We start from the raw sequence: 23,833 nt of genomic DNA, 5'->3' as shown, positions 1-23,833 counted from the left end.
GGGCAGCTCCTGGGCTAGCTAGACTCAGAAGCGGTACGTACCACCATCGTTAGCATGCGCTGCATCTCAGCTAATAGACTCTGCTACTTTTCAGCCCCCTCTGATGGCACGGCGTCACTCAGTTCCGATAGGAACTTGTCAATGCTAATTTGAGCATCCTTGCACAGAGCTTCACCACCCGCTCTAAACATGTCCTGTGCAGGGGAGAGAGTTGAGAGCGAGAGTGACCAAGCTTTGAGGCTGGTTTCAGGTGAATAACTTATACACCCAGATGTCAATGTGGGTACTGATATCTCCCATCTGCAAAGAACAGGCCCTGAACTCAGACCTCCCAGTACATCATACAAATGTCTTTTTAGGGGGACCAGGTACAGTTGCAGTTGTGAAGGCTCAGTCCCACTGGCATCCATTAGAGGGGTTTGAAGATTACTTCTTGAACTGAGCTGCTCTGGGGACTTGGATGGACTAACACATAGTTTTTAGCTCCTGATTGAATTGAGATTCAAATGAGTGCCAAACTGCTTAGCCCTGTTGAACTGGTGCAGATCTGGGCACTTACAGAGAAGCTCTATACAGCAGAGTAGTTTATGTAAAAACACACAAGGTGGCTTGGGAATTTAGGCATGATGCAAGGTCAGACACAGCTCACTGGGGCTTTTCACCATCTCAGTTTTAGATTTAGGAGCTCAAATTCTGCCCTAAGCTCTTATTTTTTTGGACTTGGCCTGTAGCCAATAAAATAAATTCTGGTTAAAACCCCATGTATTTCGTGCAGATTTTACTAATCTACCTTATCCTCTGTCTCTGCCCGCCCCCCCCCATCATCTGTAATGTTTTCCTTTGTAGTTAACTATCTCTTGCAATGCAGATGCGTCTGAATGATTATGAATGATTCATAGATTTGCTTGGCCTGATTGCCCACAGATTAAATCATTTTGTACAATGTTCCCGTTAGTGTTCTACACTCATCTTACTTCTAAACAGAAATTAAGTTATCTGGGGCTGTGGGGTCACCATTGCAGATAATACTTGCAAGGCAGAGAGCTCACACCAGTGAGCAGCTGTTTCTGCAATGGTCTCTTCAGGAGATGTAGAAACAGGAGAAAGGATACTTTTATTTCTAGGTAAAATTCCATTTTGATGCATCTCGTGCACTAACATGCAAGATGAGGTACCAGAGATTCAGCTTGCTCCTATGAGCAATACAACAGTGGAGTTTCCCCCCCTAACCTCTGTAAGAGAGCAGTGAGCTGCATATAAAAAACCTGGTAATTTTCCATTATTTCTATGGTCATCTACTACTTCTACTTCACATTTCACCCTGTTCAAGAATGATCAGGTACGCACTAAAGTGGTACAAATGAACTAATTTACCTAGAATTGGCCTACGCTAAGTAATCATATCCAAAATTATCTGAAATACTAAGGAGTGTGGAAAAGAAATTCTACACAAACATCTTCCATTGAAGAATAAATACTTGAATGTTGAAAATAAGACTCATTCTTCAGGACTAAAATTAATGTGATTTGACCTATGAATTTAGTGTGGTACAACTGCTTTGAGACTATGAAAGTAAGAGACCAGTAAATCAGCTCTTTGTATGTTTTGTAGCAATCCTCATCTTATAGACATGCAGTAAAATGAAACAAAGGGTAATTTATATTTCTTAGTTCCATAACAGGTAAGCCAAAATAAAGTGTCCTCAGACATTTTCAGAAAAGTATGATTCCTTTCCTGCTAACGAACCCATGCTGATATCCACAATTCATTCAAAATTTAAGAAAAGAACTTCAAGTTCCCCCTTTGAAAGAAAAGCAGAACCCAAAAGCTTATTACCAGAAACATAGATATTATTTGGTGTCTTCAGGATCGACACTGTTTCCTTGCATTTGTCCCATAAAATGGGACAAATCTTTTGCCAGTCCTTTCTCAGATGAGTTGCCTTCTTCTACATTAGATTTTATTGCTGGCTCCTGTGCACAAGTAGAGCAACCTTATCTTCTTGGAATGTGAGTGCTCTGTCATTGCAAAAGGCTGCAGTGGGCAGTTGCAGTGACAGGATTAATACTGGCTTGTCCAAGTGAAGCTTTCAAGCAAAGGTGAGATAACAGAGAAAATCACAATGTACATTTTCTGAAACCTTTTTTTGAAGCTTGCTATTTAGGAAATAAAAAATATTGATTGGTGTGTGTGTGTGCGTCTAAATTTAGTGAAACCTTGACACTTTTCATATTTGATTGGGCTAGAAATGAAAGGACAACTGGCACAATTGCATCCGTCCAGGGTGCAGACCTCAAAGGATGAGCCAAAACAAAGTGCTCCCTGCAGATACATAAGGATCTGCCACCTCCTGTTTCTAGTGTGGACAAAATAAGGATGGAAATAATTAGTTAATCTTTTGTTTAAATAAAGCGTTTGGGGAAAAGGCTAAAAATAAACACTGATTCATCCCTTGTCAAGGAAGTTTCTCCTGTCAATTATCACATTGTTACTGCTGTTTTTAATCTAGTCAGATGGTGAGATTGGCAATCCCTTCTGCAGGGGCTTCTGGGTGTTATTTTGTAGAGAATCTTGCTTGAAGGACTGATTACTGCTTTTATGGGAGCCAGTGGGAGTTTGGCCACAGTCCTTCACGCATGTTAATTTGAGGGACTTCCAAATGTTAGCTAATGATCTCAGAGTTCTTTTTATGAAAAATGTGTGGGTTTGTTTTGGGGTTTGGGTTTTGTTTTTTTTTAATTCCTAGCAGGAGGCAATTAAGAGGGTCTGGGGAAAGTTCTGCACTGCAGCTCTGGACCGGCCTCTTGATAGTGCCCGAAGTCCTAGCATGAAAAATTCAGAAGCATATATTGCTACCCTACTGGGCTATATTAGACATAATATAATTCAAGGTATTAATATTATTCATATAGTCCAGGCCACATGCTTTGCATTGCTACGGACTGGGTGTATCAGTTGGCCTCCACTTACAGTAACTTGAAAAAACAATTACGCTGTTTCTTTTTTAGGAGCAATACTAAGGAAAAAGTAGTAGCCTCCACCCCAAGGCAGGAAAACATGTCAACACGGAAAATAGAGGCACGTGTGGGCGGGGGAGTTTCATTCCTGACTGTTCTATGAAGCCTTATGTAGCTGTAAAGGAGAAACAGAGAGAAGAGAACAAAAAAACAAAAAAAAAAAAACAAAAAAAAAGCAAACCCCGTGGAAGCCGAAGCAGATGAGCAGAAAGCCAAGGACACAAGTCCAAGCAAGCACTGGGGCCGCGGCTCAGAAACAAGCGTAGAGAGGGATCTTTGGGCTAAACGCTGACTTAAAAGGGCTTGGAACTGAGCGCAGAAACAACCACTCTCCGTGCTTCCCCTTCCCACCACCACCACCAATTAACAAAAAAAAAAAAAAAAAAAAAAAAGTTTGTTTCTGGCTGCGTTCAGGCCAGAAACGAGATTCCGTACGTCCCTCCTCCTGACTAGCAGGGCTATGCCACGGCAGTAAAGGGCTGCGGCTCGTTCCTCCCTCCCGGCAGCGCAGCCAGCCCGCGGCACCCCGCACCGCCCGCCGCGGCCTCCGCCTCCCGCACCGCCCGCCGCCCCCGGAGGGGACCCCGCCGGCAGGCCGATCCGGTCCTGCCCCCCGCTCACGGCGGGGCCGCCAGGGCCGCGACGCCCACCAGCTCCTCCCGGAGCCCGTCCCCACCCGAGGGACGAGCGGCGGCAGCGGCACGGGCGGCCGGCCGGCCGGCCGCACACCGAGCCGCTTCCACGCCCGGCGGCGCCCGCGCCCCTCCGGCCGCCGCCGCCTTCGCCGCGCAGGCTCGGGGCGGGGGCCGCGCCTCACGCCCGGCCGCTCGCCGCCGGCGCCGCCGCCCTCGGGAGGTGAGGGGGAGCCCGGGGAGGGGGAAGGAGGCGGGCGGCGGCGCCCGGCTGCTGCCCCGGGGAGGGGGTTTCGCTCCCGGGTGCTGCCGGCCAAGCGGGACAGGCCCGCCCGCGGCAGCGCCCCTCGCCTCACGCTGCGCCCGGCGGCGGCCTCCGAAGGCTGAGGGGCTGGCGGCCTTCTTCGCTCCCGCCCCGCTGCGGGCCGCCCGGGGGCTGCGGGAGGAGGGTCCCTCCCCCTCCGGGGGTGTGGGTGTGTGTGTGGGTGGGTGTCTGTGTGTCCCCGTTTAGTGCCTGGGGTGGAGGGTGCGCGGGGTATGGCGTCCCCTGTGAGGGCAAACCTGAGGGCAGGCAGTGGGTGCAGCCGGGCTGGGATGCCGCCTCAGGAGACTCTTGTTTTTCCTCCCTTTTGGGTTTGGTTTTTTCTGGGTTTTTTGGGTTTTTTTTTGTTCCGTGTCCTGTCAGGAGCAAGGCCCAGCTGAGGTGGTGATGGGCAGCACCTGGAGAGGAGAGGAGAGGAGGGGAGGTGCGGAGGTGAGGCCTGCCCGGGTCAGGGGCGCAGCGGCTGGGGCTGTGGGCCCCAGCGGCACCTGCTGCAGCCAGAGCGGCCGCGGTGCCCGCCGAGAAGCCAGCACCCGAGAGGTGGGCGCTGCCGCCCGGAGAAGGGGAGCAGAGGGAAGGAAGGCGGTGAGGGCACCGGCCGGCTCTAATGCACGGCACAGCATCACGGGGAGCGCTTACGCAGCCTTTCGGTACGCACCGGCGTGCTGTTGTACAACGCTGCTGTTGTTACAGCTGTGTGCAGTTGTACGGAAAGTTGCTTTCGTCCAAAGTTACCAAAGGAAACAAAGCAGATGAAAGGAAGGAAGCAGCGTCAGCGCTCTGCAGACAGGAGACCGCTGGGGAAAGGGGACCTGTGGCTTCCGTGATGCTGCGCAGGAAGGTCTGTGGCAGGGCCAGCCAGAGCTCTTCTTTGCTCACTTCCAGTTTAGGAGATTCACCAGCCTCCTTTTGCTCGTTCTCTTTTCCACAATCAAAGAGCATAAAGCAACAAAATGCCTTCTACCGAGCAAAAGACAAAGAAATGCAACCATCCAAAACCCAAGCCAAAGTGCATCTGGCTTGGGATGAATACTGGACCACGTTAGCTGGGAGTGAGGATTTTTCAGAAAGCCAGGCTCTAGTCAAAAATGGACCCTGTCATTAGGATTCTGAATATGAAAACAGCTTGCAAAACATTTTTTCAGGCTTCTAACAAAGGAGTTGGTCCTTCTTTTGCTCTGGTATCTAGGCTACATTGTGCAGGCTCATGCATATCACTGGTTTTATTCACATGAGTAATTCCATTTGAATTTGGAGCGACAACGTGTATGTGTAAAGTTACTCACATGCTTTCTGTCCCCTTTATATATTGAAATTACGTGGGTTTGGTTTTTTTCCATTTGCTGGTGCAGCCCAGTAACTCTTGGCATCAAGGTTATTGTGAACCATCACGATTATTATTGCCGTTTGCCTGCCTGACACCTTTGTTTTCCTTGCCAGACTAAAATCCAGCTATTCCTCTCTGTGCAATCTGTTCCAGCTATGAATTGTATCATCTGTTTTTATGCAACCATCTTTCACCTGACTGTGTAAATTCATCTTCCCTATAAAAGATCCTTTTTGTACTCTGTTTTTCCTCCAGTCATTACTGACAGTCTTTCTAGTTGTGCCATCTGATTCTTTCTCACGCAAGTCTCTCATGACTTCTTCCGTACCGTGTAATCTAAATTCATACTGATTCTAACATGGTATCTGGATGTTTTAATATTTGCCAGCTGGAACATTTTATTATTCTCATTGCCAAATGCCCTCTCTTTCCTCTCTCATATTTCTTCAAGCTACAGCTTCTGCTGTTCTCATAACCTTGTATGTCTTCTTTATCCCATTGTTCCACATTCGTTTAAGGGCAAAATGTCTTGGAGACAAGAAAAACACATTGTCTGTCTTCCATGAAGTGTGGCATTAAGTTGTAAGTGTGGCTGAGTGTTTTATTAGATGTTCCTTTTCCTCAGTCAGGGAAGATAAAGAGCAACCGAGTAAAATTCAGTGCATACTTTTTTTTTTTTAATGGAAGATAACAGCTTTTCACTGATATACTCTCAGCTGTCAAGTATATACTATAGTACTCTAATTCATGCCTGAAGAGAGTAGGCAGGCTGGGCAGCCACTGACTCCTTTGTCAACCAGAGTCTTTCTTCCTAACCTAGAAAATTTTGTGAATTAGCACAAGTAGGGTATCCCCTAAGAAATAAAGTATTTTGAAGTTGCTTCAGCAGTAGGTCATGAGCTGTCAAGAAGATGCATTCAGTCACACCTAAGTACAGATTTATTGCAGTGAATTTCCAGGGCATCAACCTACTGTATCTTGAAAGAATCCAACTAGTAAGTTTTTGTGAAATCCCCAAATGATGCCTTCTAGGAACACTGAAAACTGCTGTTTCTGGGGGGAAGGGGTGATGACCCATGTATTGAAATGACCTGTTTCCAGTGGTGACAGTACAAATTACTTCCAAGGAAAGGGTAAAAGGCCAAGTACATCTTAGAGTGCCCTGTGAAGATGGTGGGAGTTTCTCATTTCTTTTATCTTGAAGTGTGAGGACCAGGAGTTGTATTTTTCCTCCCTCTGCCATATCTAGAACATGAAAAATTACCTGTTTGTCTCAGCCATCTTGCTGCAGTGACACTTTACAGTCAGGGCATCTGTCCCAGTTATATGGTAAGACCATGACAGAGACTGAGCTCTTGACACGCCTATGGATGGCGTCACCAACAAGACCCTAAATAAGATTTGAAAAGCAGATTAGATTTCTGAAGTAAATAGTCTGTTAAGGACCAAAAATAAATAAAACCCATGCAAACATTGATTATCCGCATAAAGGCATGGCTGGTGCAGTGGATTTATATGTCCATAACATGCTGTACTTGTGCCACCTACAGATATGTATTTCAGGAAGCTCTTTCTCAGAAACTTCATTCAAAATTGGGTTGCAGTCAAATGATTAATTGCAGTGCTGGAAATCATAATTAACAGATTACCTGGGGAGATCTACTACTCAAAACTATATGTTCTAATTTTTCTTTATAAAAAGGCCTTGTTCTTAAAAAAGAACAAAAGCAAAAAAAACCCCAAACAAAACCCAATACTTGAAATTTTAATTTACTGAGGAAAAATAAGCTATGAAAGTAAGGTAGTATAGATGTATTTATTTTTTGTCTGTACCATAAAACTTAATTCAATACAGTGGCAAAGGCCATTTCCTGATTCATATACTAGAGGTGTATATCAAGATGTAACAATCCCAGAAATATTTTAAGTACTGAATTTCTTTTTTCCAGATACCACCTCCTCTACCACATTTGGGAAATAGATGAAATATTTACTGTATCACTCCAAACCAAGCTGTATTTGTTTACTTAAGAATGAGAAATATACCTAGCACATAGAAAATAAAACTGGATATATTTATACTACTTTATTTAATGGATTCTTATATTTATTACTACTTAAAAACTCACTTGGTAATAGAGATGGAGTAGTGCTACCTAGTAATGAACATAAAGGATTTCTTTTCTGGGTGAAAGCTTCTAGAGAAAAACCAAAAGAGAATACATTAATAATGTCAATTTAAAAAATTTAATTTTGGAATTATATGCAAACATATAAATTTATTCTGGAATTTTGAAATTAGAGCTTTATTATTAATGTTATCTGAATTAAAGAAACGCAATACCTTACCTGCAGAGCTCCAGAAACAGGCAGACAGCTGTTCACAAGGGGATATTCGTGATGCTTTCATCTGTTCTGCAGTAAAGGTGCCAGTGCCCTCAGTGGTCTAGGGCTGCACACTCCAGAAGTAGTAGTTACACCTATAGGTTTACAGTGTATAGAAACTGTAATTATACATGACTGTTTTAGAAGAGTTACCTCCTTTGAAATACCTGTTCACTACAAAAAGTGTTCTGAAGCACTGAAACGTAACAGTGATAGTGTTTAAGAGTACTACCCTAAACTTGTTAAAATTCAAATAAGAGTTACTCAATATAAAAGCCTTTCAGATTTTCCATACGTTTTTGGTATGTCCGGTCTAAGCTTTATAAAGACAGCAGGGGTGTTATTGTTTTACTTCAAAGTACCTGTCATTTTTCTGAACTCTGAAATCAGGATAGAGCTCTGTCCCCTGCTTTGCTTTGTCATTTTACAAATCCTCTTTCTGTCCTTCAGCTTCCCCCTGTAAGAAGAAATACCGTCTTCCATCTCCTTCCTTTTGTCTTGACTACTTCAGTTGCAAGCTCAGTCATGTAGTAACTGCATGTTTTACACTACATAGCAAAGCAAGGGCCTTATTTCAATTCAATATTCTAATAATACAGAAATATTACAGATACCTTATATTCCTAGAGCCATTCTGGACTTTCAGGTTCAAATTCTGAAGCTGAGCATCTCTGAAAAAAAAAAAAAGGGGGTGGGGGTGGCCCCCCCCAGAAGCAGTTCATAATAACTTGAATTTAGGAAATAATAAAATAGCAAACCTGAGGATACTAAAATTTATCACACATAGTAAAGCATTGCAAATAAATGCGATATACTGAAAAAAACCTCTGCCCTCTAAACTATTCTGAACAAAGTGGTTTTGTTTTTAAAACTTTGTAACAGCCTTGCAAGTCTTCAGTCAAAGTTTCCTCCCTATCCATGCAGGCAGACCCATTGGGACAAGCATTACAATAAAACCATCACTAAAGCAAAGGTTTCTAAGATAAGTAGAATTGGGAAGATCTGTTATTATTTTTGAAGAGCAGTAAAACGTCAAGTTGCCTAATAAGAGAATACAGTGTTCTGCACCAGAAAACTGGGTCATTAACAACAACAACAAATCTTACTTCTCCCCCCCCCCCCCCAATATGAGTGGTTTCATATCTCATTATATTTCAAAAGGCTCGATCCTTTTAGATCTGAAACTTTCCTGAGTATATTGAAAACAGATGGAAATGAATCAGGGGACCGAGGTAGAAAAAAGCTTTGATGAAGATCTATTTAAGTAATACTTTAAATAAATAAATCATTTGTCTGAGAAACCACATCTAATAGAAATATAAATAATTACATAATGAACATATAAACTACATTTCCTGAAGTAATTCCTGTCTTTCTACATTTCCTGAATTATTTGTATTATGAAACAGTAGTGTGGCGCCATTAATTGATAAGCACTCTGTGCTATAGTTACCATGCTAATTGCAGCTCTTCAGGTCCTCGTTTTACAGCTCCTCCAGCCATTTAACAATTGGGATTGATTGCACAGGAGTTATTTTTAGAATGAAATAGCAGAAGAGTTTGGAGAGCAGCAGCCATTTTTTTGTGTGCTACAGCTGTTTTGGAAAAAAAAAGTTGGATAAAAATGTTCTGAGTTGTCTTTTTGGGTATTTTTTTGGAAATTCTGCTGAAGTTAGAGCTTCCTATTGGATAATTGATCTTGCTTGTACCAAGTTGAAGCTGGGGTCAGTGTTGCATCACACAGAAGATATTGCTTGGTGACATTGTTCTCAGAAGAGTAGCAGTTTTTCTTTAGAAATGGGACTGTTAAGGTAGGTGGTAGATGAACTTTGGTGAGTCTGGTTCTATAGAAAAGCAATCAAGGAGTCAAGTTTGTAATTTAAAATACCAGTGATGAAAGGCAAGATTCAAGATTAACTTTGAACACGTTTTTTTTCTCAACTCTGAAATGAAGCAATTTGTTAAACTGATCTGTTTAAACGACTGTAGGTCTTCTTCCAAGAATGCTTTACCCTGAGAGACTAAATGGCCGTGATTCACAAGGGTCAGTTGATGCTCAGAAGGTGTGACTGGGAAGAGACACCCATTCAGTTAATCCCAGATTGGCCTTTTGTTATCCCATCCTGCTCACCTGCATTACACAGAGTTCAGCTGGGGTAGATAAGTGGACAGGATTTTGTGGCTAATCTACTGTATGAAATCAGGGCTGTCTTCTCGGAATGTTTGTATAATCGGAGGCAAGGTTTGTAGGAAGAATAACAAACAAGCATGTAGGAAGAGGAATAACCAGTTTTATAGCTGGGGAAAAAAAAGTCAAGGGGACAAGAATATTTTACCTTTGTAAAGTATTATTAGCAGAAACCTCTTACCTTTTTCACATTAAATTATTTCACCTGGGCACTCTCACACAGCACTGCATCAGCAAATTTGAAGTGTTTTGCTAAGGAGGCGTCTTGTCCCCATTTAACTGTGGAAGTAAATAAATGAATTGTCTATGGTTACACAAAAGCTTGGCAGAGTTAGGGAGAGAAACCATGTTTCATGACTTCAGCTGCTTTTCCCTTTTCAATGGCATGCCATAAAGTATTATGGACTTACACACCTATGATGCGTCACTACTTCATAGCTGCTAATTCCCCTAGAAAAGAGAAATGCACACCTTTGTAAATGCTGCCAATCTTGTATTCTTTCAGAGAAAACATACAAAGAATATACTTCAGTTTTCTGTAGTAATAGCTTACAATACTGGCTTGCATAAACAAGATTAACACAACTGAATAGCTAGTCTAGCCAGAATATGCTGCAAGAGATTCTCTAGCATGTTTTTGTCACTGAATATATTCCAGTCTTACAAATGATCCATTATAGAGATAAATTGGATGATAAATTAGATACGTGCATTTCATATTAATATGAAATATATATAAAAATATGAAATATGACTGTATCTTCTATAGGTCCTTTTACTGTAACCTTTGTTTTTCCTCAAATTATGTGCAACCTCCCTTGGACTTCTCTGTAATTACCTGAAGAGAGGGATGCAGTAAGGATTCATCTTGTAAACACTTCCTGGGCTCACTTCCTTTGGGAATAAATAGTGGTAAGTACAAATTGCATATATCGTGAAAATATACACCTTTTGCAAATAGAATATTTACTATGTGAAACATCTCACTCTAGCGTGTTGTCTCATTGTGTCTATTTTGATTTCAGGAATCAAAGTAACAGTTAAGCTGTTCATATTTTATAAAGGCTGTGTCCTAACTTCGTATACATTTAACAGAGAGAGAGGTCAGTACTAGGCTACAGTTCAGTTGGTATTTTTAGGACAGTAGAATTGGTGATACCCCAGAAAATGCAGGGCCCTGGGATAATACGCACGCTACAAAAAGCACTTCATACCATGTGTGGTACTGGCCAGAGGTCAGCTAGGCTTTCTGTCACCAGCTCAGCACAAGCTTCATGGAGCCAATCTGATTTTAAAGAGGGAGTTGAGTAGGTACCAGTCTTAATTTTCTACCAGTATGGGAGACTACTGCTATTCTGGCCTTGAGCTTTTGAAGCAGCACGCAGTGAGCGCTTGAAGACCTCTACACATGAGCTAGTTCTGCAGACTCAGCTCCAGAGCATCAGCATCTCCAGATCACTCCAGATGGTCTGTCTGCTTAAATGGTAATTTAAGGTGTAAAGGCCTTCCTTCCTCCCAGATTTTACATTGGCACTTTGCTGACAGGTACTTTCTACAGCAGGGGCCACCTGGGAATGGCCACTATATGCAGCGCGGCAGGCTGTGAACTGGACTGACTGAGTTTTGGACACACATCTTACCTCTACACCTGGTGGAGCAGCAAACCAGAGCAGTCACATTTCAGCTGATCTGCCAGGGCTCATCTGCTAGAGCCTTGAGGAAGGAGATGATGTGAAGGGACAATGAGGATCCTTGTTGTTCAGGGGTGGAGGGACAGATAGCTCGTGAATTTGCCTGGGACAAATCCAGGCTTTCAGAAACAAGGGTATCCTCGAATACAGGAGAAAACGTTTGAAGAAGGGGGTGTGCTTTTGTGCTACTTGATATATAACCTCTCCAGACAAGGGATGTTGGCATAGAAGCAGAGTGCTGAAAACTCTCTGTGAAACAAAAATGTTGCTTCCAGTGCAGCAGTGAAACGGAAGACATGCAGGATTCTGAGGGAAAAAATAAAAAGGAAGGCTTATTATAGAAGTACATGGGAAAATAAATAGCTGGCCACTATTACTCAGTATGTTTATGGACATATAAACTGGTTTTACAGAAACATTTTACAGTATTTTTTTTTCTTTTGTATTTAACTGCATGTTCATCGTTGCACGATGAGAGAACATCACTCTTTACTTTTTATAACACAGCAACTTTTGATGGGGATCTAAATACTTTGTAGTCTCTGTACATACCCTCTTGTCCTGTAATCAGATATGCACAGGATGAACAGTGCTTATGTTGACCTTCACTGGCATATATCTTGCTAAATACAGTTTTATACAATGAACTTGAAGGCACAGTTCATATGTCTTAAGTTATACTATGGCAATGCATATAGTAAAAATACCTACATGTAGATCTGAAGAAGAGGGCTTTGTTTAACCTAACCTGGTCATTGCTGTATTTCTAAGTAACTGTTCTGTCCTAAAGAAAGTTTAAATTACCATTTGCAGGAAACAATTTACATTTCAGACTTTACCTGGAAGTGGTTTCTGATCTGACAGCAGCGTTGCTGCTTTTTTGCAGGGTCCTTGTGAATTAACCTGGGAAACTGAAACTTTTAATCTAAGGCATCTCTTCAAAGAAGATAGCCTTTGAGTAGCACAAGGGCTACTCGGCACACACCGGCTGAAGGCCCCGATGCACTAAGCTGGAAGTTGGTGAATGGCCCCAGTGCCTGCCTACACTGCTGCTGGTGACATGAAATGACCAGGCTTTGTAAAAGCTTCGTTACTGTCATTCCATTTCTGAAGAGATAAAGGGAAAGTTTCCAGCCTTGTCACTGCTTTGCTCAGGAAGGCTGTGGGCAGCAGCTGTAACGAAAGTCCTCTGTGAATGGAAATGGTTTTATTGCTGTACATCCAGGGCAAATTTGATATGTCTGTTGTTTGTTTGGGTTTTTTTAATTAGAAATAATTGGGCCAAGTAGGCATAGGTTTATCACATTTATCTTTGGAAATTGTCTCAGATCAGAAGAATGGATTTGGTGCATGATCATTATGTGGAGCTGAGAGTTACATGACTCTATCCACTGGGAGGCTAAATACATGCATACTTAAACTAGAGAAATTAAATGTGGAAAACAGTGTAACTGTGGAAGAACAGGCATTACTCTGCAGTACTTAAGAGTTAACAGTGTGTCCGTACTGATGGACTGTTACCTATCAATTTCCATCCTAGGTCCTCAGTAGGTCTGAAATCAGGCTTTCACTGAAATAATCTTGGAATTGGGAGACTTCGTCACCTCATTTGGTGACATGTGTCACCTCAGACACATTACCAACACAAATCCCAGAATTTGGCCTAATGCTGATTTTGTTTTTTTTTTTTCTTTTGTGCTTCGTGAAACAATCTTACTTCAAAACAGTGGCCATGATATATTTTTAAGACGATTAACAGAGGAATGCTGTTCCTGGTACTTCTGTCTTCGCAGAACACAGTGACATCTTGTGGCAAGTGAAGGGATGGTGTCATTTTTTCCAGCTGCATCCTAATTTCAGCCGTTTTACAGATGAAGGTCTAAATAAATTGTGGACAACTGCTAATGCATTACTTCCATCTGTAAATTCACTTTTTCCGAATTTTATTTTAAGTACAGGTTTGTTTTAAGTACTCTTTAGTGGTGAAAAAGACCAAACCTCGGCTTCTACCATGTTGCAAATGTAGGGTATTGGAGTTCATCACTTCAGCTCACGGACATTCTTTGGAAAACTTTCAGCTCCAGGAGTGTTCCTGTCCCAGTCTCGCTGATATAAGAGTCTGAGAGTTAGCATTTCAAATGCTTTACTTCAGTTAGCATATTTTCACAGATGGCCAAAACTGACAGATTGCTTTTGGTGGGAATGAAAAGAAAACAGAGTAACTTTTTATTGTAAGGGAGAGACTTTTCTTTTTTTTAATCTTTTATTTTTTAATCTTTTTTTTTTTAACCTGAAAGTATTTTTTGTCTTTTTACAGACGAAGCAGCGTTTAAGCCCTGTCCCTGATATTTTGGGACCCTCCCCTGACATGGCTGTCCTTTGCAAGTTGATACTTGGATAAGATCCTAGTTGTCATCATGAAAGGAAAAACTGCACGCTGTGATTGGAAATCTGCACCCCAAAAGAAGCCCTCTCCCTGTGATCGATATAAACACGCTTGCATTATTTGCAGAGGATTTGTTTATCTCTATGGAGGGCGGAACACCACCAGTCTTAGGGATTTTTGGAGATACAACATAGGTAACTTTGCCTCTTCACTTGTATGTTAGGATTAAAGAGATTCTACACCCAGTCATCATGAAATTGGGGATACTCCGTAGTTAACAGATTATTCCCATTTAATGTCTCTCCATCCAAATGATGGATAAACTGCATTTTGTTCATCAGGCAAAGGGTGTGTGTTTGTTCCTTTTGCAGGTGTCCCAGAAAGTTTAGATTTCAGTTCAGTTCCTTTTTTTTTTTTTTTTTTTTTTTTTTTTGACCAGAAATACTGAGTCATTTAAAATATCCTAGTTCTAGTAAGAGATATCAAAGACATAGATTTCTTGACTCTTTTAACAAGGGAATAGTTTATGCATGTAAAAGTGCACAAAGGGAACACATGAATACAATACCTTGTAGGATTGTATTAATAATGCAGTATCAAATATGACCCTTTGTGTTTTTTGACTTAATGTATGGTGTTCCCTGTTCAATTTTTGTCCCAGGAATAAAATATAGAATTGTGCTGGGGTTCATGCTCATGGAATAGTTGCGTTTTGTTGTAGGTAACAGTATAACATTAAAATAAAAGCAGTAACGAGATCAAGTTCTATTACATTTAAGTTGCTAAATAGAAAAATGCACATATTGAATTTTGGGGGAAGTGCCTTAGTTTTCTGAACTAACAGAGAAGAAAGATGACAAAATGCTTCATTTTCCCCCATTGACCGGCAGCGCAGCCAGATTCAAAGTTGATCTTTCCACCTTTTCCCTAATGTTTATGTGTTAAGTGCACTGCTGTCTTAACTTCAACTTTGTTTTGTAGTGAAAAATGAATGGGAAATGCTGGATTGCTCAAGAGATGGTCCAGAAGAACTGGAAGAACATTCAATGGTGGCTTATAAGGTAATAGACCAATTATATTGCCTGTATCCTGACATTATTTCCTATTATACAATGAAATGCTATAGATTATTATGTACTGAAATACTATACCCAGAAAATACTTTTATGTCAGTGCAAATCTGGATGTAGCTGTACCAATGTTTTGAAACCTTTTTGAATAAAGTCATAGTAGTTTAGCTTTGCAGCAGTGTGCAGCTCCCCGATTTCCTCAGTCAATGCTCAGTACATAATAGTAATACAAAATAAAGACCTTGGCAGCACAGTCTTTGACTTAGTTGTATAGTTGTAACAGTTGCTCTGAATTCATTTGCATGATAAGCTACAGCATAAAAACATTCACTTAAGAACTTGCATAGAAGAGGGACGGGGGAGTGAAGGCAAATAAGAATTACAGCTTTGCGTGTGAGGGGAAAACAGAATTTAGGCTATCAGAAGCTGTAATGCAATGAAATGTTTCTATAAACATGCATAACCTAATATTACCTGAACTACGCCTCCGAGAGCGCCAGATCTGCATCCCTCAAGCTGTCCCAGATTGACGAGGAAGTGAGTGGTTCTGGAATGCCATCCACGTTAAAATAGCAGAACGTTCATCGGAGTTTCCTCCTGGGAGAGGATAAAGACATGATTAAAAGTTGGTGGCTTTTTGTCATTGCCTCTTGAATTGTTAATAGATCATCATATGCATTATCGTTAACTATATTTTGGTGATGGCAGCCTTTCCATTTAAGAATTGTTTTAAAAATTATTTTTATGCTATATGCCTGGTTGTAAGCGTCAAGTATTTTTGCATTTTGCAGGGCACCCTGTATATTTTTGGTGGGATGGTGGATTCTGCTTTCACGCAAGCAAAATCTCCTCTCTGGATATATGACATTGGTATGATACACAATAGCCAATCTTTTCCATAGGATATTCCAAGTCCATAGGTACTAATAAATAGTAAGAACCAAACTGTTTTCTGCTGTTTGTAACATAGCCTTCCCTAGACTTTACAAGAAGTAATGTGTATAAAACTGTGTGCATATTTCCACCCTAAAATTAGGCTGTTAAGCTATCAAAGAGTCAGCTCTTACTTTAATTAGAAAGTATTTTATGGGAAAGTTTTACATATTTTAAGGTCTCAGAATTTCCATTCCTTCCCCTCTCCCTCCGAAGTTTACTGTTTGTTCATAAAACTCAATAATTATTACATATAATATTTCAAGTTTTTTCCTTATGTTACATAAATTTTTTAAACCAAGTTCTTTGTTTTATTATGGGAGAAAGTAGATCAGAAAAGTATATCTCATTTTGTATTTTTACTAAAGAAATAACATAAGCTGACAACAACAATGATGGAACAGGAAAAAACAAGTAAAATTAAAGAAGAAGGTGGGAAATGAACACCAGCATTTCATAACATGTTTTTTTTTTCTTCCCTAAAAACAAACATTTGGGATCTCTTAAGTGTGTATTCTAATAAAAGCATAATATTCTAATAGCCGTGTCATACACTATATATTCTCCCTTTGGAAATACTGTGTATAGTAACGGCTTCTTATTTTGATGTCAGATGGAGGGGGGGGGGGGGGAAGGGAGAGAGAGAGAAATTGATGTCTCTTTGAGCTAGTAAATCTTGTGGCAAGACCAAGATTTAAGTTTCCTGGATTCTTTTGCTACTTCACTATGCAACCTTAAATCAATGGGGTTTTTTTAATCCTTTCTTTGTTTTCTACCATTTCTCTGAAATACCTGCTGAAAGAACAGATATCCTCAGATAGAATATATTTCATAGAGGAAAGCATCTTATTACTCACAGTACTTATCAATGAAAATTGGGAATGAGTTATTCAAAATTTGTTGCGTGTCTAGTTTTTTGATGGTCGTTATTTAAAATCTTTCCTGGCAAGTATAGCTTTTGACAATGTAAGCTTGTACTGCTTTCTTATTCTACCTCTGGTGCTGGGTATCTAGTATTTCCTCTCCTTCATGGTGTTCATAGATCAGTGATTTCTGACTGTTCTTTGAGGACTACTTTTAAGGGATCTGTGGAAAGGAACAAGAAAAATAAGGTTGTTATAAGGTTTACATAAATAGGAGGAGCCATACCATACATCCATTGGTAAATCTGGGGATTCTGCAAGTTCAGGACATGCTGAAAATCACACGTTATTTCTGCATTGTAAAATTCACTCGTAGGAAACAGGAAATACAGTATGGTATGTCCATGATTCAGTATCAGATAAGGATACAGGAAAAACTATTTAAACTACAACTTCTGTAAGTCTCTTAGTACTGCTGTCTTAGTGGGAAGCAGATTTCTTCATCCTTGTCAGTGGAAAACACCAGGATGAGACTTACTTGAAAATTGGTTCTGTAATTTGAAAAATCAATGTTGGAGGAGTGTCCTCTTGTGGTCTGGGATATAAACTGCGCTTTATTAAAACAATCCCCTAGATTCTGCAAGATGGACAGAGTGCCGTAACGTACCAGCAGAGACTGAGGTAAGGAGCCAGGAAGTGGTGAATGTGTGAATCAAATGCCTGTTGCTTTGTTGATTAAACAGATTGCTTTGAAATATGTTCCCCCAAACAGTTCCAATCTCATCTCTTCAGAGACATGTGGCTATACTTTATTTCTTTGCACTTTCAGTAACTAAGGCTTTTTCCTTCTTTAAAACAGTGTTTAAAAATACTGCTGTTAAATTTTAAGTCCTATATAAGAAGTTAAGTCCTCCCCTCTACTACTGCCTCTGTTTTTCTGAAACCCTTATCAAGAAAACTAATTTTAAATGGAATATTGCAACCATACATGAAGTCTGTGCTTTCAAAAGTAGGGTTGTGAAAACAGATTGGCAGTCACACTAATAAATTTTGAAATGTGAAGTGCTGCAGCATTTTTCATTTCTTCAGTCTGAACACATGGACTCACCAAGTTACTGCCACTTCTAAATGAAACCTCAGTGGAAGCATTTATGTCTTGGTCTTAAGAGATTGGTTTTATATCACTACATGTAAAGAATGACTCATTTTTGCTATTGAAACTTCATCCTCACAATGTTACTACATTGTGAAATTGCACAAAAAATTTGTTAAGATGCGACACAGTTACTACTGTGGTTACCCGTGTTTGGTGGAGGAGTCAAAAGAAAGTTTGGAACTGCGGGGTCATTTGTGGGGTAAAAAAAAAGGTGTTATATGGTTGATGAAATTTTGTTAATGTACAACAAATATGATGGCATTACATCTCAACTCCTTCTTACATACATATAGGAGTAAATGGTTTCTTGTAATTATCTGAAATTGAATATAGAGAACATGGCTTCCCCTGCCTCCCCCACCAAAATGGGCTGTTTGAGAAGAAACAACCAAAGAAGAGCGAACGAAGAAAACCAAACACTTGCCTTATGTTTTGTTTCAGCTTTAGCTGGGCCTCCCCAGGTGCGGGTCCACGAGTCTCAGCAGCACCGAAAGCTGCTGCGGACGCAGTGGGAACCACCTGGTTCCTGCCGAGGCTCTGGGCGCAGCTTAGGACTTGTGGTGGGACAAATCCACACCAAGCAAAGTGACTGAGAGTTGCTCCTGGGACCAAGGTTTCCTCAGGGTGGAAAGGCTGTGCCTGATGGTGGAAAGGGCGACATCCCCTTATTATATTCCCCAGAGTTGCCCGATATATTTACGACATGTCCCGAAACTATGCCTAGCAGTAGTTGTGAAAGCAGTACTACTGATGTGAGTGCAGAGAGGGGGAGGCTCTAGGCGTGTGATATTGTGGTGGACTTAAAAAGGGAGGGCTGCTTAGATTTAAGAATGGTTTGTATTTGCATCCATACATGTCTTCAGTGGTAGATTTATTCTGTATTTTCAAATTTTAACACAACCCAAAGCCGTGGTTTTCATTACTTGGGAATATTCCCAAGATAGACATTGCTACTGATACAACTTGATCTGTTAACAGTTTTTTGTCTTATTATTAAACTGGTTTAGAGCTCAGCACCAGCTAACAGAAAAGGTCACAGTGCAGTAGTGTACCATGCCAGCATGTACATCTACGGGGGATACTTTGACATCAGAGGCGTTTCACGGGAGTTTTGGACTTTCCATTTTGGTAAATTAAAAAGCATGATAAGGTTTTGATCCAGTGTAAAATAATGACTGCTGCAGGAAAGCATGGCTTGCTCTGTTAAGAAAATTCTTATCAGTAGAAATGTTGTAAGTTAGTTTTGCCTTCTGTTTGGCAGTATTTAATTATGAATTCTGTCAATTAAATTAATATCCAGCTGAAATGAATTAGACCGTATTATACTGGAAGAAGTTTTGCAGTATTTGCCAGTTTTAGAGCTGAAAATCAAGGACAATGGTTTTTTCGCTATTCACTAAATTCTTCAAGGATTACCAAAAACTTTCAGATGCAGCAGAGACCCTGACTTCAGCCTATTGATGCCACCTTTTGAATCTCAAATCTAGAACTGACCGTCAGGAGCCAAACCTGACAGGAGATGGTTTCGTTAGCATATTCATCACTAATCTGGTGGCTGCACACCAGATGATTCCCAGAGACTTCCTAAATGGGCAACTTTTGTTATCTGGTGGCAATTCAGTCACTATTTTGAAATGAATGATGGGTTTACCTCATCCTTCATTCCCTCACAGGGAGAGTAAGCAGAGACATTAATGAAGGAATGTTTTTGTTGACTGATTTTTCCCTCTTACAGCCAGGAAATTATCCTTCTGTGTCAGAGTTAATGAATTAACAAAGCTGTAGGAAAAACTGCTCTGAAAATAAAAATTCCACGGCATCTGTCATATAGCATTTGACATTTTCATTAAAAGTTTATTTCAAAACTGATTTTTTTAAATGCACTTTTTCAGTGTCAGTATTAAGCTGTTAACTTACTTATGATAAGCTTAGAGCAGAAACCCATATTCTCCAACCGAATAGTTACTTTGTTCTTGAAATGTCCCTTCTCAAATACAAGGGTAAATTTAGTACATCTATAAATTAGTATTTTGCTTTCAGATACAAGAAAATGGTTGTGTGTTACCACCTCATCTCACAATACTGGCCCAGGACCCCGGCATGGCCATTCAGCAGTGGTTTATCATACAGGCATGTACCTCTTTGGCGGACTGATGGGGCTGAGTGAACAGAAGGACTTATGGAAGTGGGATTTTGTAAGCAGCAGCTGGTCCAACATCAGAACAAGGTAAACTATGCTATTTGTTACACTAAATTAACAGAGAGAGAATTAATCTTACCATTTGATACTGCGTGGAGGCAGAGAGGGAGATGTTGCCCTTTTGGCGATTGTAGGAATTGTTCACATCAAGGCAGTACTGCTGCCATCCCTGGGCTCCTGTTGGCTTTGCTTGGAAGAGCTGTTGGCAACACATTGAAGCAGCTGTCAGCAGTGTAATTTTGATGTCCCAATGCAGCTGTTTAGCAGTCATTCTTCTGAGTCAAAAGAAAAAGGCTAAAATCAGTGTTAGTTTCTTGTTGATCTCCCCTTAACTGCTGGTTTCTCTTATATTTAGCAAAGGACCTCCTCCAGTAGTAGGTCATGCTTCAATAGTCTTCAAAGACTCTATGCTGATTTTTGGTGGAGGGATTTCAAATTCCAGTCCTAATGACGACCTCTGGAAGTATCATTTCCATACACAGACATGGAAGAAGCTTAGTAGTACTACAAAGGCAAACTTTTCTCCTAAAATGTATCACTGCGTCTTAGGAATTGGTGTTGATTTCCAAACTACCTCAGATTTCACTAATACATTCCCCAGCCACTGGAAGAGTAAGCAGAAAGACCATCACCAGCTGGTGACCATCCCGAAGCACACTCACTTTTGTAGCTACTTCCGTCAGCAGCCTGCATACCGAGCGTTCAGCAACGAGGAAAGCAATGCAATTGAAATGAAAACCTTTAGCTTGCCTCTGGAGCCAGGGGGCTTTTGTGCACTTCAGACCACGTCAGAGGCAGAACTAGACTCGAACAGAGCAACGAACATTTTGTCAAAGGACAAGACTCTCCGTCTGTTTGTCTCGTCAGAAAAAGAGACTTTTGCTGCTGCTCAGATTGAGGGAGAAGAGGAGGGAACCGACTGTCAGCACGCGACTGCGGTAGGTGAAGTTAGCAGCGATACCAATGTGCTGCTGCTCATTGGGGGTAAACCTTTGTCCAGCTTCTGCGAGATCTCATTCTGGCAAATGGAGTTTGATAGCTTGTGATCACTTCAATTGCAAAGCAAAAGAATAAATTTCCACCAGCGTGCCAGTAGGTGGTAAACCAACTGCTTGCAACCGTCTTCAGTTTCCTGTCAGCGCACTGGGAAAAAAAAATATTAAACCTTCTTGTACTTGCTGTGAACAGATTTTTTTACAATGTGACCAAAACCTGACATATATTTAAGTAACAACTTGCATGTAAGTTGCAATTTCTGAGAGGAGCTTGTTGGAATGCTGCTCTTTTTGTTAGTTTTTCTTCTGGTCAGTCAATATCCTTTCAAATTGCAGTGGCTGACGCTGCCTTGAAAGTCTGAACTACAGGTAACCCCTACTGGCTCCATAACTGCTGTTTCAGGTGCAAAGCTTGCCCATTTTGCGCTGGGGTAAGAAATAAATACGCACCCATAAAACTGCATTTGAATCGAGTTTGCGCACGTTATGGTGACATTTGAGGGATTTGACGAATCTTAATGGCAACATTTTTCTATGATTGTTAAGGTTTTATTTTCCTGAAAGAGTGTTTGCAACGTGAGATGGCCTATAACAAAGAAGAAACCCAACAGACAAATTAGCAAGTGAAATCTATAAGATTCAAAGATTGCATCTAACCCTGAGGAAGTGAAACCACAAGTCCCCCCTGAAAATCACGTGCAGCATTAGACCAGAGGAAGTGCATTACACCTGAAAGAACAAAATAGTTGCCCAGTAAATGCTAGGTTTAATGACCGAGCATAGGATCAAAAGGATTTGACACTCTGTTGGAAAAATAAAGAGGAAGGCTTGACAAGGAACGGCACAAAACATAAGCTGACTGGTAACTCAGATTTTAGTCACAAAGGGATTTCTGCTTTTCCAACTCCATCTCTCTCTGTTTTGTCAACAGATGTAGTATATTTTACACACTTCCCCTCTATACTAGTAAATCCTGAGTTCATCCATGGTTTTTCTTTGTTGAAAAGAAAAAGTGCTTTTTTTTGAAAGATAGTGTTGTCCAGTGTTTCAAGCATTTATTTCCACAGAAGTTACTAAGATACTGGCCTTCTGACTGAAATTCAGCCATCTGTAAAAAGAGATGCCAATGTTTGAAATTACTGGAAAGTGTCATTTAATACTTCTGAATATTTGAAAAGATCACTTTTCAAAAGTTTCATAGGAATAATGAATTATAAGTGAGAGTAGTTACTGATACTTTTGTCATCTCTTCACAAGTAGCTGTAACACAAATTCAACAGGAAAATTACAGATGAGTTTGCAAAAAGCTACTTAAGAGTTATTTGGACTTTCCGTGACCTTTGTTTGGAAACAGAGAGGATTGTATGCTGCTGTATGAATAAAGCCTGCTGCATTTCATATCAGTGTGTGCTCGTTTTCTGAGCTTTCATGAATTTAAAGTATGTATTTCTGTTTTCAAACTGACTGAACAAAGAACTTACCTTTCTGAAGAAGGAACACGCTCCAACAAGCCCCAGTCATCTCATGGCACTTCAGCCAGCCTCGAGGGCTGCCCAGGCTTTGAATTTCTCCTCCGAGAGCGGGGAATTGCCCAGTTTGAGGAGCTGTGTTCGTAAAGGACTTCAATACGGCGATTGAGCTGAGCATGTACAGAGCACTGCAATCTTAAATCAACAACATGTTTTTCTTTTGCTGGCTGACATGTCTGTTTCAGCATTATCCAGAGAGCTGCCGTAACGTACAGACTTTTATCTAGGATTGACAAGGGAAGGAAATTTAACTGGAAAGGGCAACAATAAACCAGTGATTTTCCAAGTCACGCGAAGGCCTCCTGGCAGGTGCTGGTATCCTGGGGATGCGCAAAAGCCCCAGGAAAATGCCATCCAGCCTCTGCCGTTGCTTTCTTCCTCCCCCCCAAACTCCCCTCCCTTTGGCAGCCCCGCGAAGGGTTTAACATTTACTCGGAGCCAACGCAGGCAGGACACGAGCCAGCCCAAAGGCGATGGCTTGGCACAGGGAGGAAAAAACAGCTTGCAGAACGTGCCCATCTCCCCCGTTTCCTCCCCTCGCCTCTGCCGGCGTGCCAAGTCAGGTGGCTGCACCAGCGCCTTCGGCACAGCGCCAGCTTCTTCACCCAGCAGATCCGAAACCTCTCAAACCGGCCCGATGCCGTAGGGTGCCCGCGGTTCCCCAGCCCCTGTAGAGGACACGAGGTGCGCAGGAGCTCGGCGAGGGGCTGTGGCTGAGCCACAGATAAGCACTGGTAACGCCATGGAAGAGACCTCCGATCCCAAAAGCGGGACTCTGTGCTACAGCAGACTCGCTGAAGCCGCTGCAGGCTATTCATTTCTCCCCTTGCTGGCCCGTTCCCAGGTCTTTAAAAACCAAGGGTGAGCTCAAGCTGGAAGGGAAGGGGTTTGAGATGGGAAGTGCCTGCATCCCACAGCCACGCATCGGCAGGAGCACCTGCCGCCTCAGTCCCTTCTGGGCACCCACGATCCGTATTTCAGGTTCTCTCCCAAAAACCAGTATCCAGGACCTAGGCACACAATCCTTACTCATACCACAGAATCACAGTTCCTGGGTCGCCTTCCTTTTCAAAACTCAACCAGTGCTATCAACCACACTGAACAGGGCTCTCGGAGCACCTCAGGTGGTTTTTCCCAG

General features: G+C 41.5%; 1 protein-coding gene across 8 annotated transcripts; it reads left to right on the top strand.

Moving 5' to 3' along the window:
- The first annotated feature begins 3,786 nt into the window (after positions 1–3,786).
- LOC126040292 (uncharacterized) lies at positions 3,787–22,549 on the top strand. Of its 8 annotated transcripts, XM_049804398.1 has the most exons (10): positions 3,821–3,873; positions 10,717–10,784; positions 12,450–12,618; positions 13,881–14,143; positions 14,931–15,010; positions 15,811–15,889; positions 17,450–17,496; positions 18,979–19,099; positions 20,012–20,198; positions 20,527–22,549. In XM_049804398.1, exons 4-10 carry the CDS (start codon positions 13,981–13,983, stop codon positions 21,215–21,217), a joined length of 1,368 nt encoding a protein of 455 aa, XP_049660355.1. In that variant the 5' UTR covers positions 3,821–3,873; positions 10,717–10,784; positions 12,450–12,618; positions 13,881–13,980; the 3' UTR covers positions 21,218–22,549. The 8 variants fall into 8 exon arrangements, with proteins under 8 accessions (XP_049660365.1, XP_049660355.1, XP_049660385.1 ...); XM_049804428.1 differs by lacking the exon at positions 3,821–3,873 and having other exon boundaries at positions 9,296–10,784; positions 20,773–22,549; XM_049804380.1 differs by lacking the exon at positions 3,821–3,873 and having other exon boundaries at positions 9,297–10,784.
- The last annotated feature ends 1,284 nt before the right edge of the window (positions 22,550–23,833 follow it).

This window comes from Accipiter gentilis, chromosome 1 (genome assembly GCF_929443795.1).
Source record: "Accipiter gentilis chromosome 1, bAccGen1.1, whole genome shotgun sequence".
Classification (NCBI taxonomy): Eukaryota; Metazoa; Chordata; class Aves; order Accipitriformes; family Accipitridae; genus Astur; species Astur gentilis.
Note: the sequence above shows the minus strand (reverse complement) of the source record. Positions and strands in the feature narration are given on the sequence as shown.